Below are 27378 nucleotides of genomic sequence, written 5' to 3' on the forward strand. Positions count from 1 at the left end.
CAGGGGCATAAAGCCCCGGACAACAGAGCTCCTAGGATCATTGGGACACGCAAACCCCTCCACCACGATAAGGTGACGGTTAAAGGAGGGGAATTTTTATTTTTACTTATTTTTATTTTATTTTATAATTGTACAGTGGTCTCATACTTCAAAAGGGTGGTAACCGCAACTATAGGGAAGCAACAGAAAAGAGGAACTTGTAAAAAAATATCATGAATTCCATTAATAAAAAGAAGGAATTTAATGCTATCAGTTACAAACAAAACCATGAACATCATTTGAAATGAAGAATTAGCACTGTTCTTATTGATCTTTCTCTGAAAAATGGTCACTGAACATGTCCTTTGTTTAAAATGAGTTTCTACCCTAAATACAGTAGCATCATTCATTGTCACATCGACTAAAGGGATACCAATTGATGATGTGTGCATATGCTGCAGGTAGACCAGTTTAAACCATACATATACTTTGACATCATTTTATAACCTTTCTTTCTGCTTTAACTTTCTACTAGAACTATACACTTAGAAGAAGTCATTAGTGCACAATGGGGCATGTAGTTTATTTGCTAGGCCTTTTTGTAGTGTTCTTTTTTCTTTGTGGTCTAGGTTCTAGTAAGGCTGGTCTGGACTGGGTCAGCACAACAGGAGTTGTTGTTCTGGCAGTGGGGGTCAGGCTTGACCAACGGTGTGACCTGGACTGAACCATGGAAGCTGAGGCACTTCTGGCTTCACAGACATTCTGAGAACGTGAATGCAAGTTAGGTTGGGAATAGCTGCGGACATCCAGGGAGCTTTCCGGAGAGCTGTTCATTGTGCTTGCAATAAGCGGGAAGCGGACATGTTCAGAGCTCATATTAGGTTCTGAACAGGGACTGCAATGCCTGGTGACTGCATTGTGCCATGAACTCAGAGGTGTGGTTGAGAAGTAATGAAGGCTGTTGGAATCATCTGGGTACCTTTGACCCCCAGCTGACATAACGATTGAGCTGCGAGGAGTGACTGCTTCTACAGCACTGTGGAAAGTTTTCAGCACTCGGTCACTTTTCTGTTTCTCCTTTTTCTGTCGTGATTCCTCCTTCCTCAGCATGCGCCGGTGGTCTCGCATCATCTGCTTGCGGGTGTCTGCAAGGCCCCTGAGGAAGGTAACAATTAAAACAGATGGAAATGACAATGCGTTCATGTATAGTGCATAAACATTAAAATATAATATGACACTCGCAAAGTGCACTATTTATGTACTATTTATTTAGAGACTGTCAGTTTGAATAAACCGCACCATGCACCAAATCCTGTTGTTTATGTGTCCTCATTGCACTAGTCTGTTCTGGACATGACTATCAATGTTTTTGGAAACGGGAGATGCCAAGGCTGCAGGCACTTTAGGGCATCACACATTTATCAAAGCTCTCAGTACACACATTTTTAGAACTGAGTTTATGAAAACCAAAAATTATCTACAGTCCCTCTTTTAAAAAACCCTGAGTAACCACTATATTAAAATGATGTGAAATCAGTACAACAACATTTATTTGTATAGCATGTTTTCATACAAATGATGTAGCTGAAAGTGCTTTACGAGATGAAGAAAGAAAAAATATATAAAAATTAGGCAATACTAATTAACAAAAAATAAAGTAAGGTACGATGGTCAGGGAAGACAGAAAAAACAGAAAAAAAACAACAAAAAAATCCAGAGGGCTGGAGAGAAAAACAATATCTGCAGGGGTTACGAGGCCACGAGACCACCCAGGCCCTACTAGGCAGAAAGTTATAAAGTTATCTTTACTAAAGTGGAACCAGTAGAGAGGAGATGCAAATTTTGCAGAACAAGATTATCAAATTTCCCCTTGAATTTCCCCTTGGGGATTAATAAAGTATCTATCTATCTATCTATCTATCTATCTATCTATCTATCTATCTATCTATCTATCTATCTATCTATCTATCTATCTATCTATCTATCTATCTATCTATCTATCTATCTATCTATCTATCTATCTATCTAAATACAAGGCAAGGCAACATAAAAAAAAATCAAGTGGGGATTATGAAAAATCATTGGCTAAACTATAACTCAAAGAGAAACTGTAAGATCTGAAAATTTTGCTCTGTAGGCTGGATACTAATAGTATTATTTTAGAACAGACAAAGGCTATCAACAAGGGACTGAAATTCTAGATATACAGATCTTAAAATAATTTTTGATACAGTTAGGTAATAATTTATACCAGCTAAAGCTCATTGCCATGCTGGTATCATCAGTGTAAAACCTTAAAAGCATTTGCTGACAAGTTAGAACATAGTTTTGGCAAATTGTTTCAGTTACCAAGAATAATCTTTAACCTTTATGAAAAATTATCCTTTGTCCCGGTGCACAAAAACAATACACTAAAGGAAATAAATGGATTATCTTTGTCTAGTTCCTCTGGTTTCAGTATCAACAAAGTGTTATGAGCAGATTACTTCCCTCGCAGATGTCACAGCCTCCTTTAGATCCAAAAAATAAGTCTATCAAGCAACCAGGGGCGGTGTTGAGTCATGGCAAACAAAATCTGGGCCAAGATCTATATTTAGTCAAGGTGTGGTCAAGAATCTTTACAAATTTCTGACTCACATTCAATACTTATCAGCAACTTATTCTGACAAAAGGTGATAGAACAGCAGGTTAATTCTAAACTAATTCTGTAACGTTACATTTTTCTTTAGAACTGCAACCAACTGCAGGGTTTCTGTTACTCTTAAAAACTATTGCCAAGGCTGTATTCTTTCCACAGTATTGCACATTTTGTAAACAAATGAATATAGGAGCTTCATATAGGACACATACCCTTTCACATAAAATCTGACAATACCACACTGGTGGGTTTTTAAAATTTGACTCTTAATCTCAGCAAAATTTTTAAAAATGAGATATCAAATGTTCTAGAATGGTGCTCTGATAATTTTCACTAAATCATTATGAAGGAGACACCATAAGGATCCTGCACATGTTCCGCTCTATAAATTCTGTTCTAGCAGTCTGGCAAACAATGGAATCCTGTAATGCAGAATTGAAGCAGAATGATAAAACAGATCATTTGTACCTTCAGGAATCCTGCTGTTTAATGAGAAGGAGTAGCACAAGAAGACCTGTATCAGTGAACATTTTCGTTTTTATATCACAGCATACTTTCTTATTCTTTTGTTTGATACTTTATTACTCTGTTGTAATGCGCATGTCCAACTGAATTTCCCATTCAGGGTTGATAAGGTTTACTTAGTGTTTAATCTAGTTCTTGATTTGAGTTGTTGTGCACATGGTAGCTTGTAGGAATACATCCCATAAAAATCCAAATGATATTGTTCTTGATTAGTGATAAAATCAATAGGCAAATGCTCCACTCCAAAACACACAATTGGTCAATCTTTGACATTGGGTCCAACATAGAGGGTTAGGAGCACACACTGGTACAGCGCATTGCCGCACCCACCACATGACAAATCAACTCAGGATCCCAGATTAGGACTTGAGTACAGCCATGCAATGGGTGACACCTCAGCACCACACTGAACAGTGGGAAGTTTTTTCATGGTGGCTGGAATTCCCATTCTGCCACCAACCTTCAGGTTTTCGCCAGACGTTGGAGGGCCTACATGCAGGGCTGTATGCAGATTAACATCATATCCAGGAGGGAGCAATGGCAGGTTAAGGGCCTTCCTTGTTCAAGGGCCCAACAAAGTAGAGTCACTTATGGGGTTTATGGGATTTGAACCAGCAACCTTCTGATTGCCAGTGCAAATCCCTACCTCCACCCCATGGTTCAACATAATGCAAGAGAATTGTTTTTTTTGTGTATTTTAGGATTTTGTTTCCTAGATGGAATTTAGAAAAATTGTGAGAATGTGTATAACTCTACCAGCATCAATGAGGTCCTTCAATGATTGTAATGATCAGTGCTTTGTGTCAGAGAGCTGTAATTGATGTTACTGGATTGGGGGGCTCACATGCTCTGACCAAGAAATAGCACACCAAGTATAATATATTTCATGTTTGTATAGTTGTCGGTTGGTTCTTCATTAGGAAATTTGCTTACACATAAATTATGCTCCTGCCCTTTTCATTTTCACTTCTTGTCCTCTTTAATTTCTTCTAAATAATCTTCTTTAAAGTGAGAGATGACACTGATGTAAAAGAAAATGTTTCCATGCATGATAAGCATGCATTTCTTTTCAAACTGCATGCTCATCATTAAGTGCCTGCATTAATAATATGCACACTTTCAAAAATAAATAAAATAGCAAGACACAAGCTCACAGAAATAAATCTTTGTGCCTGTGAATAAAAACGGCACATCCTAACTACATTTCTTAGACTTGTAAAATAAGATGACTGAATGTGTCTTGACTGATGTATTATCCTGAGAAATATAAAAACAATATTCACAGTTAAGTTTGAATCCAGTTACACGAAAGAATCAGCCTCTGATTGAAGTGAGCACAAAGAAGAACACAAGCCAAGTCGTGTTGGCCATGGAGGGTGCCAGTTGTGCTAACAGTCAAATCATACACAGAATGATAACGATTACAGATAAGCTATGACTCCAATCTCCAAACTCTTCTTCAGCAAGCCTAGTCAGGACCAACATGTGTTTCAAAGAACATTCTTTGAACATTCTTCATTCTCCTTGGGGTTTGTTTTTTATTTCAACCATCAACCATCCACCCATTTTCTGAATGCACCTTTTTCCATTACGTGATGTTAAAACAGTTCAATTGTTTATTAACATTCTCAGCATGTTGTACGTAAAAAAATCAGAAATTTTACAAAAATGAATACCTGTAAAAAAATTATTCATCCACATTGTTAACCTGGCTATAATAAAAACCCAAAGTTTAGCCCATTATTTAGAAAGCTGAAAGCCTCATATAGCACCTTCAACACCCAGTTAATACACAATATAAAAAAGTATGTGAAATCATGCATTTTAATCAAATAATCTTCTGGCATGTAGTGTGCATTAGTGGTTAAACAATAAGGTTGCCAATTAAATCCCTGTTGCTTAGACAAATCGTTTAATCTGTGCTTCAAATGTAAAATAACATTAGCAAATAATTGTTCTACACCTGAATTGGATAAAGCAGATTTGAGAAGAGTCTTTTATTGTACTATATATGTGTATGTGTAAAGTTCCCTGGAATGGTATTGACTGGCGTTACATAAAATAAGGATTAAAAAACTCACAGTATATTTCAAATTTTAAAATATGTTGGAATCACACTGTTCGTTCTTCTGCACCGACATAGCTTCTGTAGAAGGCATGACTGATATATTTCGCTGTTGGAGCTGTTTTGGAAAAACGACGATACCTTGTTTTCTCACCTTTGACAACTGGCATGGAGTTAACCTTTTTGTAACTGCGCATGATATGATGACACAGATTTTACGTGGAGGATGTCATCACTTATGAGGAATTATCATTAGCATGAAAGTGTTCTCTGCTTACAAAGCCTCATGTGGAAAACCCATTTAATGTAATAAAACGATTGTTGAAATTCTACTTGCAGATGATCATCAATATTAGAATGAATGGCATAGCATAGATTTACTTTACTGAGAAAATTGGCATTGAATGTGCCATTTGTAGATGTTGCCTTTCTGTTTTCTGTGTATTTAAGATGGACCATTAACATCCATTGTAACAAGGTGTGTGTTAGCCTACAGGAAATCATTAAATAGTTTAACCCAAAATCTGTTGTTGCTCCTTACCCACTGATATATTTCAAGGGAAGAAAACAATTAGGAAAAGTTAAGGCCTTGAAGAAACCTAAAAAATTTGTCAATCAAACTAGATTTCATAAAATATACATTGATGGAGAAATTTAATCAGCTGTATGAAGCATCAGAAAACAATACCTGTAGCTTACAAGTAAAAATGAGATTTTAGGCATTCAGAATTAGATACACCAGAACATATTTTATTCTTATAAAACTGTGTTTTCTGTTCCAGCCATTCTCACCTGTAATCAACTATCCCAGTCCGATCCTTGTCTAGCCTCTGTACCAGCTCCTCGATTTGAACCCGGTCAAGAGGGATGGTAGATTGCTGAAAGGCAAGAATTACAGAGTTACATCTTGATAAAAAGAAAGGAAGGACTAATGAGTTAATTAACTTAACTGATATGCATTAAGTTCCCTATTTTTGTAACATATTCATACGCAGTACAATAATGATTGTCTAGGAAGATATGCAAGTATGTTAGTACTATCATTGCTGGGTATGAGCAGAATCATTTTGTGGTAAGTAGCAATTGTTTGTTGGAGGCTTCTGGCTGGTAATTTTAACTCGTTAATAATATATATTCCATTAACTATAACACCTTAGTTGTGTAATTAAAAAGTTTCTCCAATATTAGCTTCTTTACACTGGCTGCCTGTCAGTTTTCAAATTGATTTTAAAATCTTGTTGCTAGTTTTTAAGTCTTTACATGGGCTTGCTCCTACCTATTTATCTGAATTGTGTGCTTTACACCAGCCATCTAGAGTGCTTCGATTTTCTGGTCAGTTGTCTGTTGTTGTCCCTCGTACCAAGTGTAAAACTAAGGGGGACACGGCTTTTGCAGCTGCTGCTCCTTGCCTGTGGAACTCTTTACCTCATTACATAAAGGAGTTGTCCACAATTGAACTGTTCAAAACAAGATTAAAGATTCATTTCTATTCACTTGCTTTCCGTGACCTTCAGTAATACTGATGGTTTCCTCATTGTGATTATGTAATCTTACTTCTATTTATTTATTTTATTTATGCTCATTTATTTTATTTCTGTTTATGTTATTTATGTTAATTGTATGTTTTTCTTCTTTTATTGTAAAGCACTTTGGCCACAGCATTCCTATGTTGTTTTAAATGTGCTATATAAATAAATTGACATTGACAATATAAGTAAACGCTATAGTCTTCTGTTGATAAGGATTTTAGGTGACAATTCCAGCTCCTCATCAAGTGAAGATGCACCTTTTAAAGAAGGCATTACTAGGTGTGAGAGTTTAAACAGATATACAGCTGAGAAAGGGGACTGCAATGATCTCCTGCACATAACTTATTATCCGGTTTCAAAATCTACTACTTCCACAACAGTCTTTATCATGTTCACAACATAAACAGCTTTCTTTTGGGTGTGAGAAAGGAAGCCTTGTACATGAGATCAAAATACTTTCTTTGTTCTGACATTCTATCTATTGCTCTGTAGTTATACTTTCATACAGTAGTTACACTTTTCATTTTATTTTTTAAAATACTGAATTACTGAGAGGATTGTTTGTGCAGTGCACCTAAGGTTCCGATATTATAAACACTAGGCTAACTAGAAAAGAACTGAAAAATCTCATACTGACATTTAAGTATTTTGACACTCTTGTTATCCTTCTGCTGTGAAACATTCTGACCTGTCATTGTTTACACATGTCTTAAACAACTATTATCATACACTGATAATTTCTGTATTATCTATATCTATTATTTATTTATTATATTACATATCTTACACATCAATATTGCTGCTACATCTTTGTCTTGTCTTTGCACAATGTCTTGTCTTGTTTGTGTTTTAATTTTAAATTTAAATTTTAATTCTATTTTTAATTTATTATTTGCATGTCATGTTGTTACACTGTGGATCCTGAGCTTCGCAATTTCGTCTATCTGTATACTTGTATATGGTTGAGATGACAATAAAGTTCACTTTGACTTTGACTTGAACTGATATTCTCCCCTGATGTTCTACATTGATAAAGTGAACATAAGTAGGGCATAATCAGAACCAGTCTTGTTTTCAACCAATGCATACTTTACCTGAATGGCTTTCCGGAAATCAGAGACGGGCACTCTCATGGAACCATCTTTATCAATTTTCCTGAAGAAATCCCAGAGACGCAGCTTGCGCTCATCCAGATAGTCCTGGCACAAACAATAAGAAACAGAAAGCCTTTTGAAGTAGGAATTTTCAGAAAGAAATTAAAAGAAGGTGAGAAAGAGAAAGGTTAATGAATTGGCTAAACATCCAGAACATGGATATAAAATAAATCTCTGTAACAAAGGAAGAAGTGAGATACAATAGGGAAAACAGTGAGAAGTCATGTAAAATGACACCCTTTATTGGCTAACTAAAAAGATTACAATATGCAACCTTTCCAGGCAACTCAGGCCCCCTTCTTCAGGCAAGATGTAAATGATTAATGATTATGATGATGTAACGATTACATCTTGCCAGAAGAAGGGGGCCTGAGTTGCCTGGAAAGGTTGCATATTGTAATCTGTTTAGTTAGCAAATAAAGGGTGTCATTTTGCTTGAATTCTCAATATATCTATAATGGCTAACAGGGTACACCACCCTAGTACTTGGAAAAACAGCAAAGATATCTGATACGTTTGAGTCAACTGTTCAAATACAATATACGGGATAAACAGTGAGATGTGATTGTACATATAATGTCAGCTCAGGCAAACAACAGCTCCTCTATGATAAGACATTTTGTCCTTTACCAGGCTGTGACATACAGGAGAAGGTGACTGGCCATTATCCTTGTAAAGTTAATATGTTTGAGCAAGATGTACACAATAAAGGACAAGCTGTCATTTACAGTACACTGGTGGTTGGCAATGATTTCATACTGTAAGGTGTTTTCACACTGTAAGTGAGCTCCATTGACAGAAACATATCTATAAGAATAAAACTTAAATTTTAAGTCACAGCAGGAATCCATGTAATTAGTGAAGGAACGACTCATATAGGTAAAAATCAGATTGTTTTTTTTACAGCCAGCACCTGCATTATAGTAAGATGCTAATACCAAAAAGGCAGAAAAAAAGTCTGTCTTTGCATATTTTTAGTTACCTGGATCACTTTCATTGGGTCGGGTCGATGCTTTGGCTTCTTAGCAACAAAGCCTCCAATCCCTCCAAAGATGACCTCCAAGCTTTGGTGCACCTGGCATGTCTTTTCCAGGAGAAGGAGGAACGTTTCGTTAACGAGGACATTCTAGACACAGTAGAAAGTAGGATAAAGATAAGTGAAGAGAATATTATACACTCCAGCTAATGCCCCTGGCAGTGAAATTGATTTACTATAATAAAGATGTCAGTTAAATATAGTGGCACTCACAAACTTAAGTAAATATACAGGCAACATGTCTCATTGTGCTAAAACCAAACATGTTAATGTTGTGATCCCCAAACCACAGGTACAACTTCACAAACACGCTTCCTGGGTTCAAATTAACACTTTTATTTTACTGTACTTTAAACAGGCTTCTTCATAGGGTTCACAACCACAATTTAATTCTTTTTCTTCTCTCTCTTTATTCTCCTTCACTTTTCCCAGGCAATCTTTGTCCTTCTTCGACACTAGACTGGGTGAGGTGGAGCAGCTTCCTTCATGCCAGACCCAGGAGTACTTCTGGTGCCATCACACTGCACCTAGTAGGCACTTCTGTGTCAGGCAGAAGCTCTTTAAAATAAGGAATTTGCCTCCCTGCAGCACCCCCAGCGGCTCCGAAGTCAAACGGGACTACAACTCCCAAGCAGCCTTGCAGGTGTGTACCTGGGTAATCTGCCAGAGGGACGTTGCCATCTGTATTGCTGGGGGAACACGTGCATCACTCCAACCTTCCATTATAAAGGCCTCCTGTCCAGGATTAACAATTCCTTACCCAGCCAGGACGACAGCAAACCTGTGTCCTCTATGACAATGTCTTTTGGAAAAGCAGCAAAGCTTGACACTGACTTATGAGCCTTGAACTATAAGATAATGATGCCCCTCAAGACGCCATTGTGACATTATCCAGCCACTTGTCCATTGCCTTAACCCATCAAATTAAATGCAGGGTTGTGTATTAAGCACAAAGCGATGATCCTGCATCATGGGCAGAATAAAAGTCACCAGTTACCTCAATCTACATTAACCTACACAAGTTTGTGATGTGAGAGGAAGGCAGAGCTGCCACAAAATGACAGTGGATAGAAAAAGAACGTGCAAAATGAGTGGTGACTCACACTTGAGTCTATGTAGCTCTGAGGGAACATCCATTAACTCCACAGTGTCATTATGCTATTTAACATATGTTATCTCATTCTGTGCCATTTCTTTTTCAAATCAATTAATTTTCTGTCAGGCTATCACTGTAGCCTCACAGCTCCAGGAGAATGGGTTTGAACTGTGGCTCTATCACTGTCTTTGAAGAGTTTACACATTCTAATTGTGCCCACATTGGCTTTCTCTGGATTTCTAGGTTTCAGAAAATAGGTGAATATTATTGATATATCTCTCAACATCAGTCCAGCCCCATCTTCTTGAAAGAGTATTTATAATTTGGTAATATGAACCCCAAAACTCCAGGTGATGCGCCCTAGCAAGCTGCCAAGACTATAGTTAAGGACCTTAAGCAATACATAGTCTTTGACTCAACACCCAAGATAGAAATATGTAAGATGAAATCCTTCTGTTAGATTTGTGGTCATTCATACAATATTTCAGTATTTTATGGAAACAAATGGCACTAAAGGATGGATTTGCATGGTGGTGCAATTATACTGCTGCTAATTCACAGCTACACAGACCCAAGTTGGGTTCAGAAAATGCAATAGTTTGATTAATTATAGTATTAATCAGTTCAGATTTCTGTTTGATTTAATGCCAGCAGATACCTCTGTGTAATGCCAGAAACAGGTCTTTCTGGTGAATTTCAGAAAGGCAGGTTCATCTGCTGTTCATCTTTCATTTTATTTTGCAATACTATATCAGATACAGAAACAGAGTGAAAATGGAAGATAGGTGATTCACCAGACAGAGTGTTAGGAAAGGATTAAAAAGCCAGCCTACCGAGATATTTAGTTCCTCCAGTGCAGATTTATGGGTGTTTTCCACAGATGTCAGGAGTAGTATGGCTCCTTCCACAGTCAAAGGATTGTTTGATAGCTGATAGAATAAAAAATGACCTTATGGCAAAATATTATTTTATGATTTGTAGATATGAAATAAGGTATTTCAATCAGATTAATAGTGAATATATTAGGAGTATCCAGCACAGAAATGGACATTAAATGGATATTTTTTGTATACATTAATAGCCAAACATGTTTGCTTCAGCTCTCCATTTAATGAACCCTATTTTGGGTTCATTAATTTGATGGCACAACCCACTGTTTATGGTTGTTTAGTGTTAGGGTTTTGGCTTTTTAGTAACCATGACTAGTTAAAGAGAGGCTGTGATATCACACCAACTTCTACAATAGATCTGAACCCTCAATAAAAGCAGGAACTGTAACAATTTCTCTGACCTTCAGCACTTTAAGAGTGTCATTGGCTTCCAGTCCTTTGCAGATCATGCCAGCTCCCTCATTTGTGATTCGGTTGCTGCTGAGATCCAGTTGTAGCAAGGTGTTGTTGAACTTTAAGGCTTCCCCCAGGGCCAGAGCTCCTTCACTCCCAAAACCATTCCACGAAAGGTCAAGAATCTTTAGGGTGATGTTAACCTAGAGATGAACAGTACCAGCACATTTGTTGTGAGAGACAAATTCTGCTGAAAAGCTGAAAAGGAATGGTGAAAAAATGAGAAAAAAGCACAGCTCAAATTACGGTAATATAGATCAATCAACGGCATGTTACTCCTTTTCCTTATAGTTCAGAATTAATTGGCATCTTCTTACCCGGAGCCCAGCACACAGAGCTACTGCACCCTTCATCCTCAAATGGTTCCAACTCAGGTTGATGACTTCCAGTCCATCATTATTGGCTGCAGGAAAAATTAAAATGAACTCGTGAGAAGATAATAAAGGTTAGGGTCTTGCTATGAAGAAATTGCCCTAGAAATCATATATGACTAGGTTGAATCCACAATGTGCGTCAGTGAAATCTTCTCTTTATGTGCTAGTGCAACAGTTCTAGACATATGCGAAGTATTCAGCTATGCTGTTGTGTCAGTTGAATAAATAAACACATACTGTATAATCGCGTGGAGTTTGCATGTTCTCCCTGTGTGTGTGGGTTTCCTCCCACAGTCCAAAGACATGCAGGTTAGGTGTATTGTCCCTAGTGTGTGCTTGGTGTGTGTGTGTGTCCTGCAGTGGGTTGGATAGATAGATAGATAGATAGATAGATAGATAGATAGATAGATAGATAGATAGATAGATAGATAGATAGATAGATAGATAGATAGATAGATAGATAGATAGATAGATAGATACTTTATTAATCTCCAAGGGGAAATTCACATACTCCAGCAACAGCATACTGATAAAAACAATATTAATTAAAGAGTGATAAAAACACAGTGCAAGTTAAAAAGTGCAAGGTGGAGAGTGAGAGGCAGGTATAACAGTCAATAACCTTGTGTATTGTACCGTACTGTATATTGTATAAGGGTTGGCGCCCTGCCCGGGATTGGTTCCTGCCTTGCGCCCTGTGTTGGCTGGGATTGGCTCCAGCAGACCCCCGTGACCCTGTGTTCAGATTCAGCGGGTTGGAAAATGGATGGATGGATGGATGGATGGATACTGTATAATCTTGTACTAGTTCTTCTTAAAGATGAATTTTGAAAATATCTTGGTAAGTTCTATGCATACATCAAATATGTACACTCAGTGGCCTCTATAGGCATTCAGTCAAACAGTTTTGCACTTATATAATACCCTTTGTGGCATTGACTGCCTTGAAGTGGTCTACATGAGATTCAGAATGAATCATGGGCTTCTTTTGAATTAAGGCAGGTGATGCTCAAAATCATACAAGGTGCCATTTGTCAAATTCTGTAAAGGTACCCTTATTTTTTTTTAATTTCACCTCCACCACAAATCCCTACAATGCCTTCAGCATTTACCTACTGTATATAAAGAGCATCTATGAAATGGTTTTGGAAAAAAAAGTTAGAGACTTTAATCACAGCAGAACTTTTACTTCAAAAACTAAAACCTACTGTATGTCTTTATACCCACTACTGTGAATCTGGAAAATCTTCAATATTAACATTGAAGTGGACACCAAGCTGACTCAAAAATAGCCAATTTGCAGGAAAACAGTTAACTAAACAAGAGCGAGGGACTCTGTTCTCATTTGCAAACTTGGTTATGTTCTGTTACAAGTGTGTTTTTGGGCTACTTTGTTCTCTTTGTCAGAAATCACGTTTCCTTACCTAACATCTGTCCAAGACACTCGCCTCCTTTTTCTCTAAATTGATTGTGGCTAAGGTCAAGTTCTTTCACTCTAAAATTGGACTGGAGAAAACAGAAAAACATTAGAGGAAATCGGCAATCATCCAGATCCAGAAATCGACAGCTACCCCTCTGTTAAATAGTTAGTGCTGAAAATTGCAAGCAAATTATAAAAAAGTACTCCAAAGCACACTGAGTATTTGCCAAGCCCAGTCTATGTAAATCTATAGAATATTTTCAACTAAACAAACTGTGGGTATGACTAATTTGCAGATGTGAAGACCTACACAGTGAGATAGACACCTTCATTTTGATTTTAACTTAATGGGAATATTCACCATTTTTAACATATGGGCTCATTATGTCAAATTATAGTATCTATGTTGATATCTCAGACCATTTTTACATTTATCTGTTTGACTATTTAAATTTGCATTTTGACCTACCCTCTCTGTGTCAAAAGGGATGTAGATGAACTGGAACATTTAAAATTTTATCTGTGGAGTGGGCTCTGCATCAGTGACCAAAGGAATGGCATTGGACGGCACACTCACTCACTCACACTATTTTACAGTTTAGAGTTAACAACTGACCTACCCAATAAGGCATATCAAAGACTATATATAGCTTGCTTAGGTTACTAAAGGATTTTCCTGGGATCACCACTAGTGTGCAGAAGGGTTTTAGTTTCATTTGATTTAATTAAATTAAAAGAAAATGCTACATCAGATAGAATTTGTTTGGTAATTAGGCAAAGTCTTGACTGAAGAAAGGAAGGAAAATAATTAAGCTCTTTAATTTAATATTCATTCTTATTCTGAAACTGAATGATTTAGAGGAAAATGCTTGCAGACACATGGAGAGCATGCTTACTTCATATACTGTAAGTGACCTTTCTAGAACTTGGACTCTGTTATAGTCTTCAGTGTCATTTCTGCTTCATTACTCCCTTACCTTAAGTATATTAAATGTGTTCATTAATCTATCAATGTGCTGTAGTCACTTATTAAATTCAGAGTCAGGGGTTAGAGCAAATAGCATCCCAGAATTATTGGGCACAATGTAAGAGAGCCACAAGTTTATGAAATAGGTTATTATACTTTAGTTTTGTGTTTTATAATTTCTAATTTGTACATTATTATCTTAATTTAGCATCAAGGACTAGCCAACCAGGAAAAGCAATATAAAAAGGCCAATTAAATTGAACCTAAATCCATTTAGACATTTGATGTTTAATCAAAATGTTTTGAGCCTGGCCTATTATGAGAAACATTAATATACTTTTCAAAATAATCCCTGTGAACACTAGTGTAATTGTAATGTTCAAAAAGCTTTCCTATGCTGCTGAAATAAAAATTTTTGTCTTGTTTGATATGTACATCATTAGCCTAGCGCCTCCCACAGAGTTAGCTCTTCAGTGTTAGGAAGAGATGATAGCTAAAAGGTGGAAAGTCTATAGAATAGGATGGTTGTGGCATTTCAGCAAATCCATAGTTTTGCAGAATATCCTTTGAAACCCATACAAGTGTGAGAAGAGGCCACTTTCCCTGATTATTTTTACCATTATGATTCCCTCCGTTTTGGCAACTTTCTCTTTTGTCTTTTATATTAAAGGCCAGCCAGTCTTTTGGATACCTTTGAGGGATGTCCTTCCATGATGAATTCTGCAGCCCATTTATTGACAAGAAGGGACATAATCCTGGTATGTATTGACTTACACAAGAACAAATCTCCAAAGGCATAGTGTTCTCTAGTGTTATACATTTAGTGATAGTGATACTTAATTTTGCATTTTTTGGAGTATATGTTAGATATTTGTAATTTATAAATTTCAGTGCGCAGGAGCAAATGTTTGACCATATACAATATTAGAACCATTGAATACCTTTTCCAGGTTGAGGCTCAAACCTTTTTGATCACCCCTCATATTTCATAGTCGACGACTCATGTACTTTACTCAGTACGTTAATACTGTAATTAAAATAAAGCATCCCCATCCCCTCAACCAACACACTGAAAGTCAGTTCAAGTGAAGCATATCTTCATCATTGATGATGCCTTGATCATATCTGTATATGAAGCTCTTACAACTTTCATGTTGTAACAAGTTGTTCAAGTTGTTCAACTTTCAACTTTTAAGTCAACATAAGTTAACATTCTCACAAGCAGAGATAAACAAGTATGTACTTACTGACAAGACATCTGCAAAGCCTTTGGCATCTTCATCTTTGAACTGATTTCCTTAAGAGTGGAAGGAGAAGAACAATTTTAGATATCACAACAGAATAATAGGCTGGAGGATTCACCATTAAGATGACAGGAGGAAAGGATTTTCTTTGCTAGATCGGTTGCTTCAAAGTTCTGTTAGACTGTTTGTCTTATAAAACAAGTAAACAGACTGACTTACCAGACAGCTTAATTGTTCTTAGAGATGTATTGCTGAGAATCACTTTTGCAAAGAGGACAGCACCAGTAGAGTTCAAGTGGTTGTTGCTCATGTTCTACAGTATAAAGCAAAATAGCTGTTTTAGACTTAGTTATGTATGCTTGTTCTAAATCTGTGGAGTGTCTTTATGACTTAATATGTCAGCATAACTCAAGTGCTCTCAAACATGCAGTCATCAAATTGTAACGATGAAATCAGCAGCAATTATTTCCAAACAATGCCAAGTTAAGTGTAATAGCTTATATACTAGGTAATCTGTTTCTTCCATGTTGCACATTCAGTACTAAGTGACTGAAGCTTGTTAACATGCTTTGGAGGTCCACGTGTACCCATTTAACACAGCTGTCCAGGGTAACTGGTGCTTGTAATTCCTGCCTTACACTCTTATTTTTATGCATTGATGTATTAAATTTGTACAATCAAAAAGATATATGCTGTATTTTTATTTTTATTTAAAAATGCTCTCTTGTCAAAGTAACTGTGTGTAACTGAATGCGGGACCTGAAGAAGAAATGAATGGTAGTTTAGGTGGTAACAGGTAAAATGAACACAAGAAGATTTGTTTAAAATTTAAATTAAGAGCATTGTAGCATTAATGCTTAAAATTAGAGCTTATTGTTGGATCTAATTTAGGAAGTCTGCATACACTTCCTTAACCTCTTAACAAGGCCAATGTCTTTCATTGTGCACAGCTGCAAACCAAATTATGCCCTTAAAGTTACCATCTCTTTGCCTTTTGTCATTTTAAATACAGTATTTCCATCTGCCAGAAGGTGGGGGAAGAGGGATAATTTTGAGTCTAAATTAAGTGATAGTAGTGAATAAAGATTTATCAATGAAGCAGGTCATTATTTGGTTTGTTCAGTTATGTAGAACATTTTAGTAAAATTTGTGACTACTGTAAGAAAGTGTTGCCCAAACATGCTGTACAAAAAAAGTAGAACAACATTAGGCTTCATTATATCAGAGATACATAACAAAAATAATGTAAGTTTCAATACAAAGTAAGGCCTTGGTACTTGAAGCCATAAATAACAGGCTTTCCACTCACATCGCAACAGTACAATGTTACCTTTTTGATTTGAACATTTTATAGAATTACCATGGCAAAATATAACAAATGCATTAAAAGTTTATAATTACTTTTTAATTCAAACACTTACAATATATATGTGTGTTGTTTTGTGTTGGCAGCTTGTTTATATTAGTATCTGAAATTATTAGGATTATGCTGACATATTTACTCAAGACAACCTACAAGTTCAGAACAAATTACAATTACTGTAATCGTGTAATTTTTAAAGCTGGAGCAGGGGAGGGTTAAATGATTTGCTCTGAGTTCTATAGTGATCCCAGTGCTTTATCCACTACACCAAACTGAGGCGGATTAAATACAGATTGGGACTTGTACCACCTTGTAAAAAGAATGCACACTACATCAGAAACACTGCTTCTCATTACACCTGCAGTATTGCAACAGCTCATCTGATTCAGAATCCTGCACAGCTCATCAGATCCGCAGTGCTCAATAGCTCAGCAGATTCAGACTATTGCACTACAAAGGCTTAAGCCTTGACTGCTGTATTTTTCTGCATCCTGTTCCTGCATCAGAGGATAATCACTGTTTTTGGGTGTACTCCTACTTTAATAAGATGATTATTCAAAAATACATAATAGTGTGGACTTATCTATGAAATTTATCAGCATTGTGTATTTTTTACAAACATACGGAGATTATCTTTCTTTGATTACATCTTGCCTGAAGAAGGGGCCTGGGTGGCTTCGAAAGCTTGCATATTGTAATCTTTTTACTTAGCCAATGAAAAGTGTCAATTTGCTTGACTTCTCGCTATATCCATAATGGCTAACATGGTACCACGCCCTGGTATTGCAGTCTTCTAAGGCTCATCATTCTCATTATTAAAGTATCTTTTAAACAGTCACTTGATACTGACACCAATGCTAATGACACAAAATAAGCTGCTCCTCCATTGAGGATTGCATTGTGGTTTATACTTCAGTATGTTACTTTTTACCTGGTGGTGTAAGGATTTCTTTTTAATAATCTGATTCAGAAGAATAAAAAATGAAAGAAGATACTGAATTGATTTTAAATTGACTTTAACTGAATTTCTAGAATTCTAAAAACATCTCAATATAATTTCTAGGTAAGCACTGCAAACTCTTCTGAGTATTTCTGACTTTACAGTCTTTGGGTGGGAAGAGAGCTAAACCGTTATGTTGTTTTTATTAACCTGATGCCATCATTAGCTTGTTGCACAGTAACGATCAAACATGAGAAAAGAGGTCTTTAACCGGCTGTTAACTAGCTACTTGGAGTTCTAATTTATCTTGACACAGATAAAAGGTATGGAGTTGAGTGTTGTTGCTCCAGGATCAAGCAGAGTGATTTTCTTACGCTGGAGCACATCCTTTGTCCTACCCAATGTGGTGTTTTGTTTATGGTGTCCTCTGTAACTTCATAGAAAAAGTTGTGACACTTTCTGGCACAAGAGATGAATTTCCCTTCTTGAAGTGATGCTGCTTTTTTGTCTTTTCAGACTGGGCTCAATCACTGCAATAAAGCTTAAGCTTGGAAGAGTGGATCCTAGGGCTAGTACAGGGTGTTCTGCTCCAATTCCCTATACAAGGTAATTTTCAGATCCAAAGAAAGTGCTTTCTTGCACCCAAGGTAATGGGTCAGCTTCTAGCTCCAAAGAGAATAAAGAGATGCTTACAGGATGGTGTAGCTCACAGTTATAAGTTTAAAATGAATGGCATTTGGTCTTTTTTCTAAAGAATTCCCTGTAAACATGCCATCTCATCCTTGAATCACATCTTTTTTGTCAGATGAAATACAGAGATGACAAAAATGTTGGTAAGAGCTGTAATTTAGCCATTCAAGAATGCAAGTGGGGCAATGTGGCCTAATTTCTGTATCCCAGTCAAGCCTGCTCTTTAAATTGGCCTTGTGTACCAGTCAAAACATAAGAAAACGGGATAATGGTTGCTTTGACCTACATTGTAATGAGAATAAATTCAGATTCCACATTGTCAGCCTATTTGTTAGAATAGATACATAGATTATACTTACAGCAAATATATTATTGCTTAAGGAAACTGGAAATGTTTTTATAGCATTTTTTCTGTTTCCCTATAAGATACAGAGGTTATCTTAAGTCACAAGTTTAAAAATGCATTTAGAATATCCATCCATCCATTATCCAACCCGCTGAATCCGAACACAGGGTCACGGGGGTCTGCTGGAGCCAATCCCAGCCAACACAGGGCACAAGGCAGGAACCAATCCCAGGCAGGGTGCCAGCCCACCGCAGGACACACACAAACACACACTAGGGCCAATTTAGAATTGCCAATCCACCTAACCGGCATGTCTTTGGACTGTGGGAGGAAACCAGAAAGCCTGGAGGAAACCCACGCAGACACGGGGAGAACATGCAAACTCCACGCAGGGAGGACCTGGGAAGCGAACCCAGGTCCCCAGGTCTCCCAACTGCGAGGCAGCAGCGCAATCCACTGCGCCACCGTGCCGCCCGCATTTAGAATATTCATTGGTAAAATAAATAACATCTTAGAATAAGTGATTTCTGATTATTAAGGAGATAATCTTTCACTCCTAGTTATTGTTTAAGTCTTTTACAGAAATTCATATTGGAAGGATGAACAGTGGAGTCAGTGGGGTAAATGTTATAAAATATATGCATACATAGGTCATGACTGATGTGTTCTGAGAATTTTCAGTTAATAGTTATACTATATCAGTATACTGTATACTAATTATAGCACCAGAGAGAGTGCTGATGAGTTGCATGTCGATAAACATATCCACGTTAAGAATTTCGATGTACTCTGTAAACGTGATGATAATGACCCTATACATCTATAAATCTTGGCTCACAGGTCTATCAAATTTAATGGTGTGCCACCTTGTTTGACATCCTTTTAACATAGCCCCCTCATCTAGCAGTTGGAGGTGGAGGGGTATTATAGGGGGACAACTCTCAAAAGGCAATCAAGTCTTGTGCTTCTGAAAAATGTAGTATGCAAAAAGGAGTATGGCATTTTGAATTGGAACCAGTGCTGAGAATGATTAAAACGCTGATCTTACACACAACTAATGAAAATACAACAACTTCACTAATCCTTCTCTCTCAAATCCTCTTTTCATCAGAAACAGTCTTGTCACAGATGGACCAACCATCAAAATACATCTACATGACTTTGTACTTGACCAACTAAAGGAAGAAAACGGGAACGGAACAGACATGTTTTCATGGTGACTGGGTGTTCCTTTTTTGAGGTCTGTTTCTTGGTTTCTTAACAGTTTGTCATAAAACTGCACATTGATCCAGCTTTCACTGTATAAACATCCACAATGTCTCAATAGCTAACAGAAAAAGACAAACATCATGCCATGGCTGCAAACAACATAAAGCCAAACACGTATTTTCTTGAAACTTTCAAAAGAGGCATCCTAAAAACATAGAACAAACCAGTGAATTTTTACTGATGCAAAGCCTTAATGGCTCAGCATCTTTCCATTCTACAGTACATCTCTCAAGTTTGGCAAAATCAGACCTCTCAACGCTGAATGAAGTTGCAGGAAACAAAATCTTAAACAAATTTGTGAAGCTCCACCACATTCCAGCTTCAAAATGCTCTTTTCCTGTTTTGATATGAAACACTCTGCTGCTCACCAGATCCATGTAATACTCTACTGTGCATAAACATATAGCTCACCAAGTCTTGAATGGTGCTGTTTACGCTCAACATTTCTGTCAGGGACACAGCGCCCTCAGCCTGGATATGGTTATCTTCAAGCTCCAGAGAGGTGATGGAAGTGTTGCTCTGGAATAAAAGAATAAATTTAGCTCACACTTAAGACATAAAACAAATGGCAAAAGAAATAATCATTTCTCAGTTCACTGTAAATGTATCATGGGAAAGGACAATGAAAGAGTAAGAAGCAGTCCCTTTATTATGTCTTCCTCCTCCATGGGTGTCGAACTCCAGGCCTGGAGGGCCGCAGTGGCTGCAGGTTTTCATTCTAACCCTTTTCCTAATCAGTGACCAGTTTTCACTACTAATTAACTTCTTTTCCCTTCATTTTAATAGCCCTGTTTTTAAGGATTCAGTCCTCTCGATTGATTCCTTTCTTTATTAAATGACAGCGAAACAGAAATAAGATGTGAAACGAGCCAACAAATGACCAGCTAAACTGGGTTTTCAAATTCCACCCAGTCTCACTCCAACCTCTCTCTTAATGAGAAGCTGATTCTTGCTGTTAATTAAGACTGTTATTTAATTTCATGGCTTGTTGCTGGTCTCATTCTGCCACAGCAGACATTTCCAAAATTGTTAATTTTCTGTTTTTTCTAAGAACATCATCAAAATGTTTTGGTGACCTGAGGGATCAACCTTACTGAGACCTCCACCTTTCTTTATTTTCAGATATGGTGTGATGGGCACAGGTGAGCTGGTCATGTGGCGGCTTGTTTTGTTTCTCATTATTGTTTGGCTGCTAATTAAGGAAAAAGAGACAACTAAGGGGTCTGAGTCCAGTTAATTAAAACTAAGGCAAAACAAGTTAATTACAAACAAAAACTGGTCACTAATGAAGAAGATGGTTAGAATGAAAACCTGCAGCCCCTGCGGATCTCTAGGACCGGAGTTTGACACCCATTGCTTAAATGAAGGGCAATTAAAAAAAAATCTTTCATTTATCATATTAATCTTTATCTGAAAAATTCCATCCATTCATTTTGTGAACTTTTGTCCTTTGCGCTTCGTCCATTAAAATGGTAGCCTATCCAAGGAAGAAATGGCCTAAAAATATGAGCCATACCTGGAGGGATATATTAATATTTACATAAAATAAGTATCCACACTCATTCATACTAAAGCAAGTTAGCAACACTTAATAACCTAAAACATATCTTTCAGGGAAGGTGGAGGGAATATGGAATCAGAGACAATATACATAGTTTATAAGTAGCGGACTGAATCCAGATTCTTGGAACTATGAGGCTGCTACATGATACATGATACACACTGTACGAGAAGATATCAATATATAAGTTCTTTTTGGAATGATTAAACTGATGCTTTTTTACCCTTAAGATGTGTTTTTGAAAATAACTAAACTACATATGTGGTTTATTATGGATTATTTTTTATTGTTTATTATATTATTATGTATATATTATTTATTATTTTCCAACCCTGCAAGCAGGTCCTGCAACTTAGAGGGAAAACTTGAGGGTTGGCGGCAGGATTGGCACTCCAGCTACTGTAAAAATCCTCATAATGCTCCAGTGTGGTGCTGAGGTGTCACCTGCTGCACTCAGACCCCAAGGCAGGTGGATATGGCAACGCACTATCAGTGTATTCTCCCAACCTCCCTCTTTATTTTATTGTTGATTATTTTTATTGTTGTAGATTCATTTTACAGGACTAGGTTTATAAATCCAATGAAAGGATGCATTTTTTACAAAAAATAAGTAGGTATTTTTATATTAAATAGAATCTCTTACCACCAACATGATGGCAAGAGCCTTTGCTCCCCTTGGTCCCAGTCCACGGTGGTTTAAATTGAGGGAAGGGCTGTTAAAGTTGCGCAGGATGCGTGACACTGGGACTACACCCACTAACTGGCAGGCTTTCAGGTAAATTTCACAGTCTGAGTTTTCTATTGTGCTGTCCTGGACACCTGAAAACAGAAGAAAACAGCCAAGTGCAAATCAAGCATGGATTCTACTTTAGTTTACCTGTGTTATCCACTTAAATATAGAGGAAGCTGGATCAGATTCTGTAATCCAATAAGTGGGAATTTGCATTATTCTTACCATCATAATATTCTGAAACCTGCTTAATCTACTTGCAATTAAGATTTGCTGATCACAGAAGCCTATCCTGGTAGTAACTTTGTTCAAGGCAGGAACCAGTCGTGGACGGCGCACCAGTTCATTGTGGGACCCACTCAGGCTCCCACCCGTATAGGGCTATTTTAGAATTAAGTTAACATGCATGTTTTTGGAAATAAAAACTGAAGTACTCTGAGGAAAAACCAACACAAAAATGGGGAGAATGTTTAGCCATCACACAAACAAAAGCCAAAAATAGAATTTAAACCCACAACATTAGTTCTGTGAGGAGTGACCCTGATTGTCATGAATGATATAATTTCAGAAAACATACATTTAGACACCAGTTGTACAAATCTCATATATGTGACACAGTACATATAACTGTATATGGCTCCATGTGAAGCAAATGGTGTGATATTTTGCAGTTTGCTTAATTTTACTTTCCTCTCATTTAAATATGTAAATCAGAATGCCTGTCTATATGTTCCCTGTATTGTCCTACACTGTTTGACTGATCAGGACCAAATGTTGCATAGTTGCTTTCTAGGACCATACGGGCAACACAGATTACTTTGGAACCCAAAAATTTGACCCTGGAGTTCCAATTGGGATTTTTCTTCCTGTGTTCTACAGTTTGCACGCCAGTGCCACCTGCTGGCTCAGAGTAAGTGAAACATCCAAACTGACTGAAGCCAGACTAGCAGACAAAATGACCAGAACTTAACATTACCTAATCAGGGAATGCCACATGCTGCTTCTATCTGCTGTAATATAAAAAGGAGTATTGTGTGCTTGTGTGATTGTAGGGAATTGTTAGGTGAGGTTTGATCGAGAGTGGAAGTACAGCGCAACACAAAGGAGAATCAAAAGGTTGTTGTTTAACTCTTGTTTGTCAGCTTTTCTTCATAATTTAAACTCTACAAATTGTCCACCTTGAAGTAACAAGAAGAGTCAGACATGACAAAGTTCATCGTTACAACCCAACATGGAGTTACTGCAATTCTGGGATTCAGTCAGACCCAAAAAAAACAAATTCTTGATTCACAAGGGCAGAGACATTGATAGTGAAGCTAGCAATAACAACAGTGTCACCATTTAAAACACACATAAACGTTTGCTTTCTTTAATCAGCCTGTTATACAAATATATCCGGGCAATGCTGGGTATTTTAGCTAATTTCCTCTTATCCCTTACATGTTTATTTAATTAATCAGTTGTTTTTTTTTGCATGTATTTTGATCATGTTCTTTTTTTTGCTAAGTAATAATTATAAATACGGCCACAGATTTCCTGGTATCAAGAAAGTTAGGTTCATAAAGATTTCCTAGTCTAAATCTCAAAACCAAAAAAAAATTGCAAGGATTCCTAGAAGTTATTGGTGTTCACTAGTAAGAACAATTGCCTCAGTCCTAAATACCCCTCCATATCAGATTGTTGAGCATGAAGAGGATGTTACAAAAGATGCATTAATGTATTTCATAGCTTTAAATCCCCATGTTTCCACTACAATGATTTTTTGTGTTAATTTACTCCATGGCCTTTAACCCAGTATGATATCTTGACTATCTGTGTAATTTTTAATATGAATCTCTTCAGCTCTTATGTGTTTCTGTTTCTTTTACCCTTTGGTTATTGTTTGTCTGATATGTTGGGATTTTATTGTACAGCACTTTGGTCAGCCTTGATGTTGTTTTTCAAGTGCTTTATAAATATATAAATAAGTAAATAAATAATTTAGGAGAAGACTGTTACAAGAATACAGCACATGAGACTACAGATGCTTTATCTCCGACAATTAAAGAAACAGAATCCCACAAATCACACTCAGCCTGCAATGTCTGCACACATATCTAAAAGAAAGTTGGCAGAATCATGAGTGACAGCTGACAACACTATGATTATTTTCCTGGCAGCTTGTGACACACTATCCTATAAACTATATAGAATATCTAAAACTAAAAGTGCAGGTGAAACTTTTAGTTTCAGATGTTGTTACCATGCTCAAGGTTTAAATTCTCAAGCCATTAGATCAATACATTGTGAACTGCTTTATTGTCAGCACTGTCACCAATCTGGATTATCACAAACTGAGTATAGATGGGGGTGAACCCCAGTCAACTCTAAATACCTTTTGCCTAGACCCATACTCATATAACATAGAATGGCCAGGTTACCTAACATGCTTGACTGTGAGATGGACAAATGAGCCTCTATAGGGAAACCCATGCAGACATGTGGAGAATATGCAACCTCCACACTAGCAGTGTGTTGGCCAGGATTCAAATCCAGGACTCTGGAGCTGTTAGGCAGCAGCGTTATTTGCTGTCCCATACCGTAATACAGGCAAAAATGAAAAAGGAAAATGGTGTGCCTCATAGGCAAAATGTTATACACATGCTTGCTTAGAAGTACAGCATTTACCTGTTGTATTTTCCTCATAATGTATATCATCCATAACCAATTATTTCAAGTTAGTAAGTGAATAATATGGTAGACTCAGTGAGAGCACAGTTCCTCAACCTTTTCTTTAGAATAACTGTCCATTACTCACCCTTCTGCAGCAGGTCAGAATCCACCTCTTCTTCATCATCTTCCTCCTCCTCTTGTTCACTGTGATCACTCTGACCTGTTGAAGACTGGCACATCTGTGACATTTCAACTTGTGTGACACCTTGCATTGGGGGGTGGCTGGAAATACAAGTACCTGTTAATACACTAAACTTGCATCTCAATCAAAAAAACTACAGAGCTTTACACTTCATCCCTAAGTTTGAATGTTGGTTTAGAAGTCTGAGACTTTCAGAACAGTAGGATCTTTGAACCTAGCTACACTTTTATACTTTCTAATCATTAACTAATATTTTTCAATAAAGAACATGTATAAGTTCCTATAAATGATCCTTCTCACCTTCTGTTTTCTGTTGCCTGGAGGAGGGTGAAATGAGATGAATTTTGTGGCAACTCTACTTGATGAGGGTGCAGAGCAACATGGCATGTAAACAGAACCCACTTCATGAAATTTTCATGACAGCAGAGAACAGATGCACAAGCCTTAGAAGGTGTTGTTTTCAATTACCAGGAAGCAAGACATACTGTATTACCTAGGCATCATTTCTAAATTGTGCAAATTAAAGAGAGACATTGAAAACTTCAAAGTAATTACATCATTACCCACTTCATTATTCCATAATATATCTAGACTGCTTGTCTGTGGTAACAAAATATAGTAGAGTACTGCTTGTGAGGTTAATTCACACTCAGAGAAGCAAACAGGGTGAAATGCTTTACATTTGCCATATTCAAAACATAACTATAAACTTTGACATCTGTGATCCTGAAAATGCGGAGTTGAATGTCCTAATATGTTTAGTTTGCTGCCACATTTTATCAGTTTACCAACTCTAGGACTAAGGCCTCTGAACAATATTTTCACATACTATTCCTATATATGGTATATATAAAATATAGTACACTGAAATATATCTGCGGTGGGCTGGCGCCCTGCCTGGAATTTGTTCTTGCCTTGCACCCTGTGCTGGTTGGGATTGGCTCCAGCAGACCCCCCCGTGTCCCTTTGTTAGGATATACAGCAGGTTGGACAATGACTGACTGATATATACACTCACTGGCCACTTTATTAGGTACACCTGTTCAACTGTTTGTTAACACAAATATCTAATCAGCTAATCACATGGCAGTAACTCAGTGCATTTAAGCATATAGACATTGTCAAGACGACTTGCTGGAGTTCAAACCAAGCATCAGAATAAGTAAGAAAGGTGATTTAAATGAGTTGAACGTCACATCGTTGTTGGTGCCATACCGGCTGTTCTGAGTATTTCAAAAACTGTTGATCTAGCAGGGTGTTCATGCAAAATGCTCTCTGGGGTTTACAGAGAAAAAAAGGTAAAATATCCAGTGAGTGGCAGTTCTCTCGGCAAAAATGCCTTGTTGATGCCAGAGGTCAGAGGAGAATGGTCAGACTGGTTAGAGCTGATAGAAAGGCAACAGTAAGTCAAATAACCACTCGATACAAGAATATGTAGATTTGTAGAAAAGTGTCTCTAAACACACAACACGTCAAACCTTGAAGCAGATGGGCTACAGCAGCAGGAGACCATGTCAGGTCCAATCCTGCCAGCTAAGAACAGGCAACTGAGGCTACAATTTGCACAGGCTCACCAAAGCTGGACAATAGAAGACTGGAAAAATTCTGCCTGGTCTGATGAGTCTCAATTTCTGATGCGCCATTTGGATGGTAATCAGAATTTGTTGTCAGCAACAGGAAAGCAAGGATCCAACCTGGTGGTGATGGTGGTTTAATGGTGTGGGGGGGGTATTTTCTTGGCGTGCTTTGGACTCCTTAGTACCAACTGAACATTGTTAAATGCCATAGACTACCTGAGTATTGTTGGTTACCAAGTCCATCCCTTTATGACCATTGTGTACCCATTTTCTGATGGCTACTTCCAGCAGGATAACACACTATATAACAAAGCTCAACTCATCTTAAACTGGTTTCTCCACAGTGATCTCAATCCAATAGAGCACCTTTGGGATGTGATGGAATGGGAGATTTGCATCATGGATTTGCTGCTGACATATCTGCAGCAACTGTGTGATGATACAGTATCATGTCAATATGGACCAAATCCCTGAGGAATGTTTTAGCATCTTGTTGAATCTATACCATGAAGAATTAAGGCAATTCTGAAGGCAAAAGGGAGTCCAACCCGGTACTAGCAAGATGTACCTAATAAAATGGCCGATGAGTGTATAATATACTATTACTATATTTATGACTCTACCTACTGTTTTAAAGAAGAAATAGCCAACATAGTGGGGAAACTGTGGGTGTCTTAG

General features: G+C 37.3%; 1 protein-coding gene across 1 annotated transcript; it reads right to left on the reverse strand.

Annotated features, from left to right (window-relative positions):
* Window positions 1-264: 264 nt before the first annotated feature.
* Window positions 265-25169, reverse strand: LOC114666502 (leucine-rich repeat-containing protein 74A). The gene is made up of 13 exons (XM_028821398.2): window positions 25067-25169; window positions 22183-22358; window positions 20390-20497; window positions 15590-15683; window positions 15374-15423; window positions 13164-13245; window positions 11683-11768; window positions 11314-11508; window positions 10856-10951; window positions 8873-9016; window positions 7831-7935; window positions 6000-6085; window positions 265-1135 (listed from the first exon to the last, which is right to left on the reverse strand). The coding sequence occupies exons 1-13, from the start codon at window positions 25167-25169 to the stop codon at window positions 562-564; spliced, it is 1899 nt and encodes a 632-aa protein (XP_028677231.1). The 3' UTR covers window positions 265-561.
* Window positions 25170-27378: the final 2209 nt, after the last annotated feature.

The sequence above is a fragment of the Erpetoichthys calabaricus genome, chromosome 16 (genome assembly GCF_900747795.2).
Source record: "Erpetoichthys calabaricus chromosome 16, fErpCal1.3, whole genome shotgun sequence".
Taxonomy (NCBI): domain Eukaryota; kingdom Metazoa; phylum Chordata; class Cladistia; order Polypteriformes; family Polypteridae; genus Erpetoichthys; species Erpetoichthys calabaricus.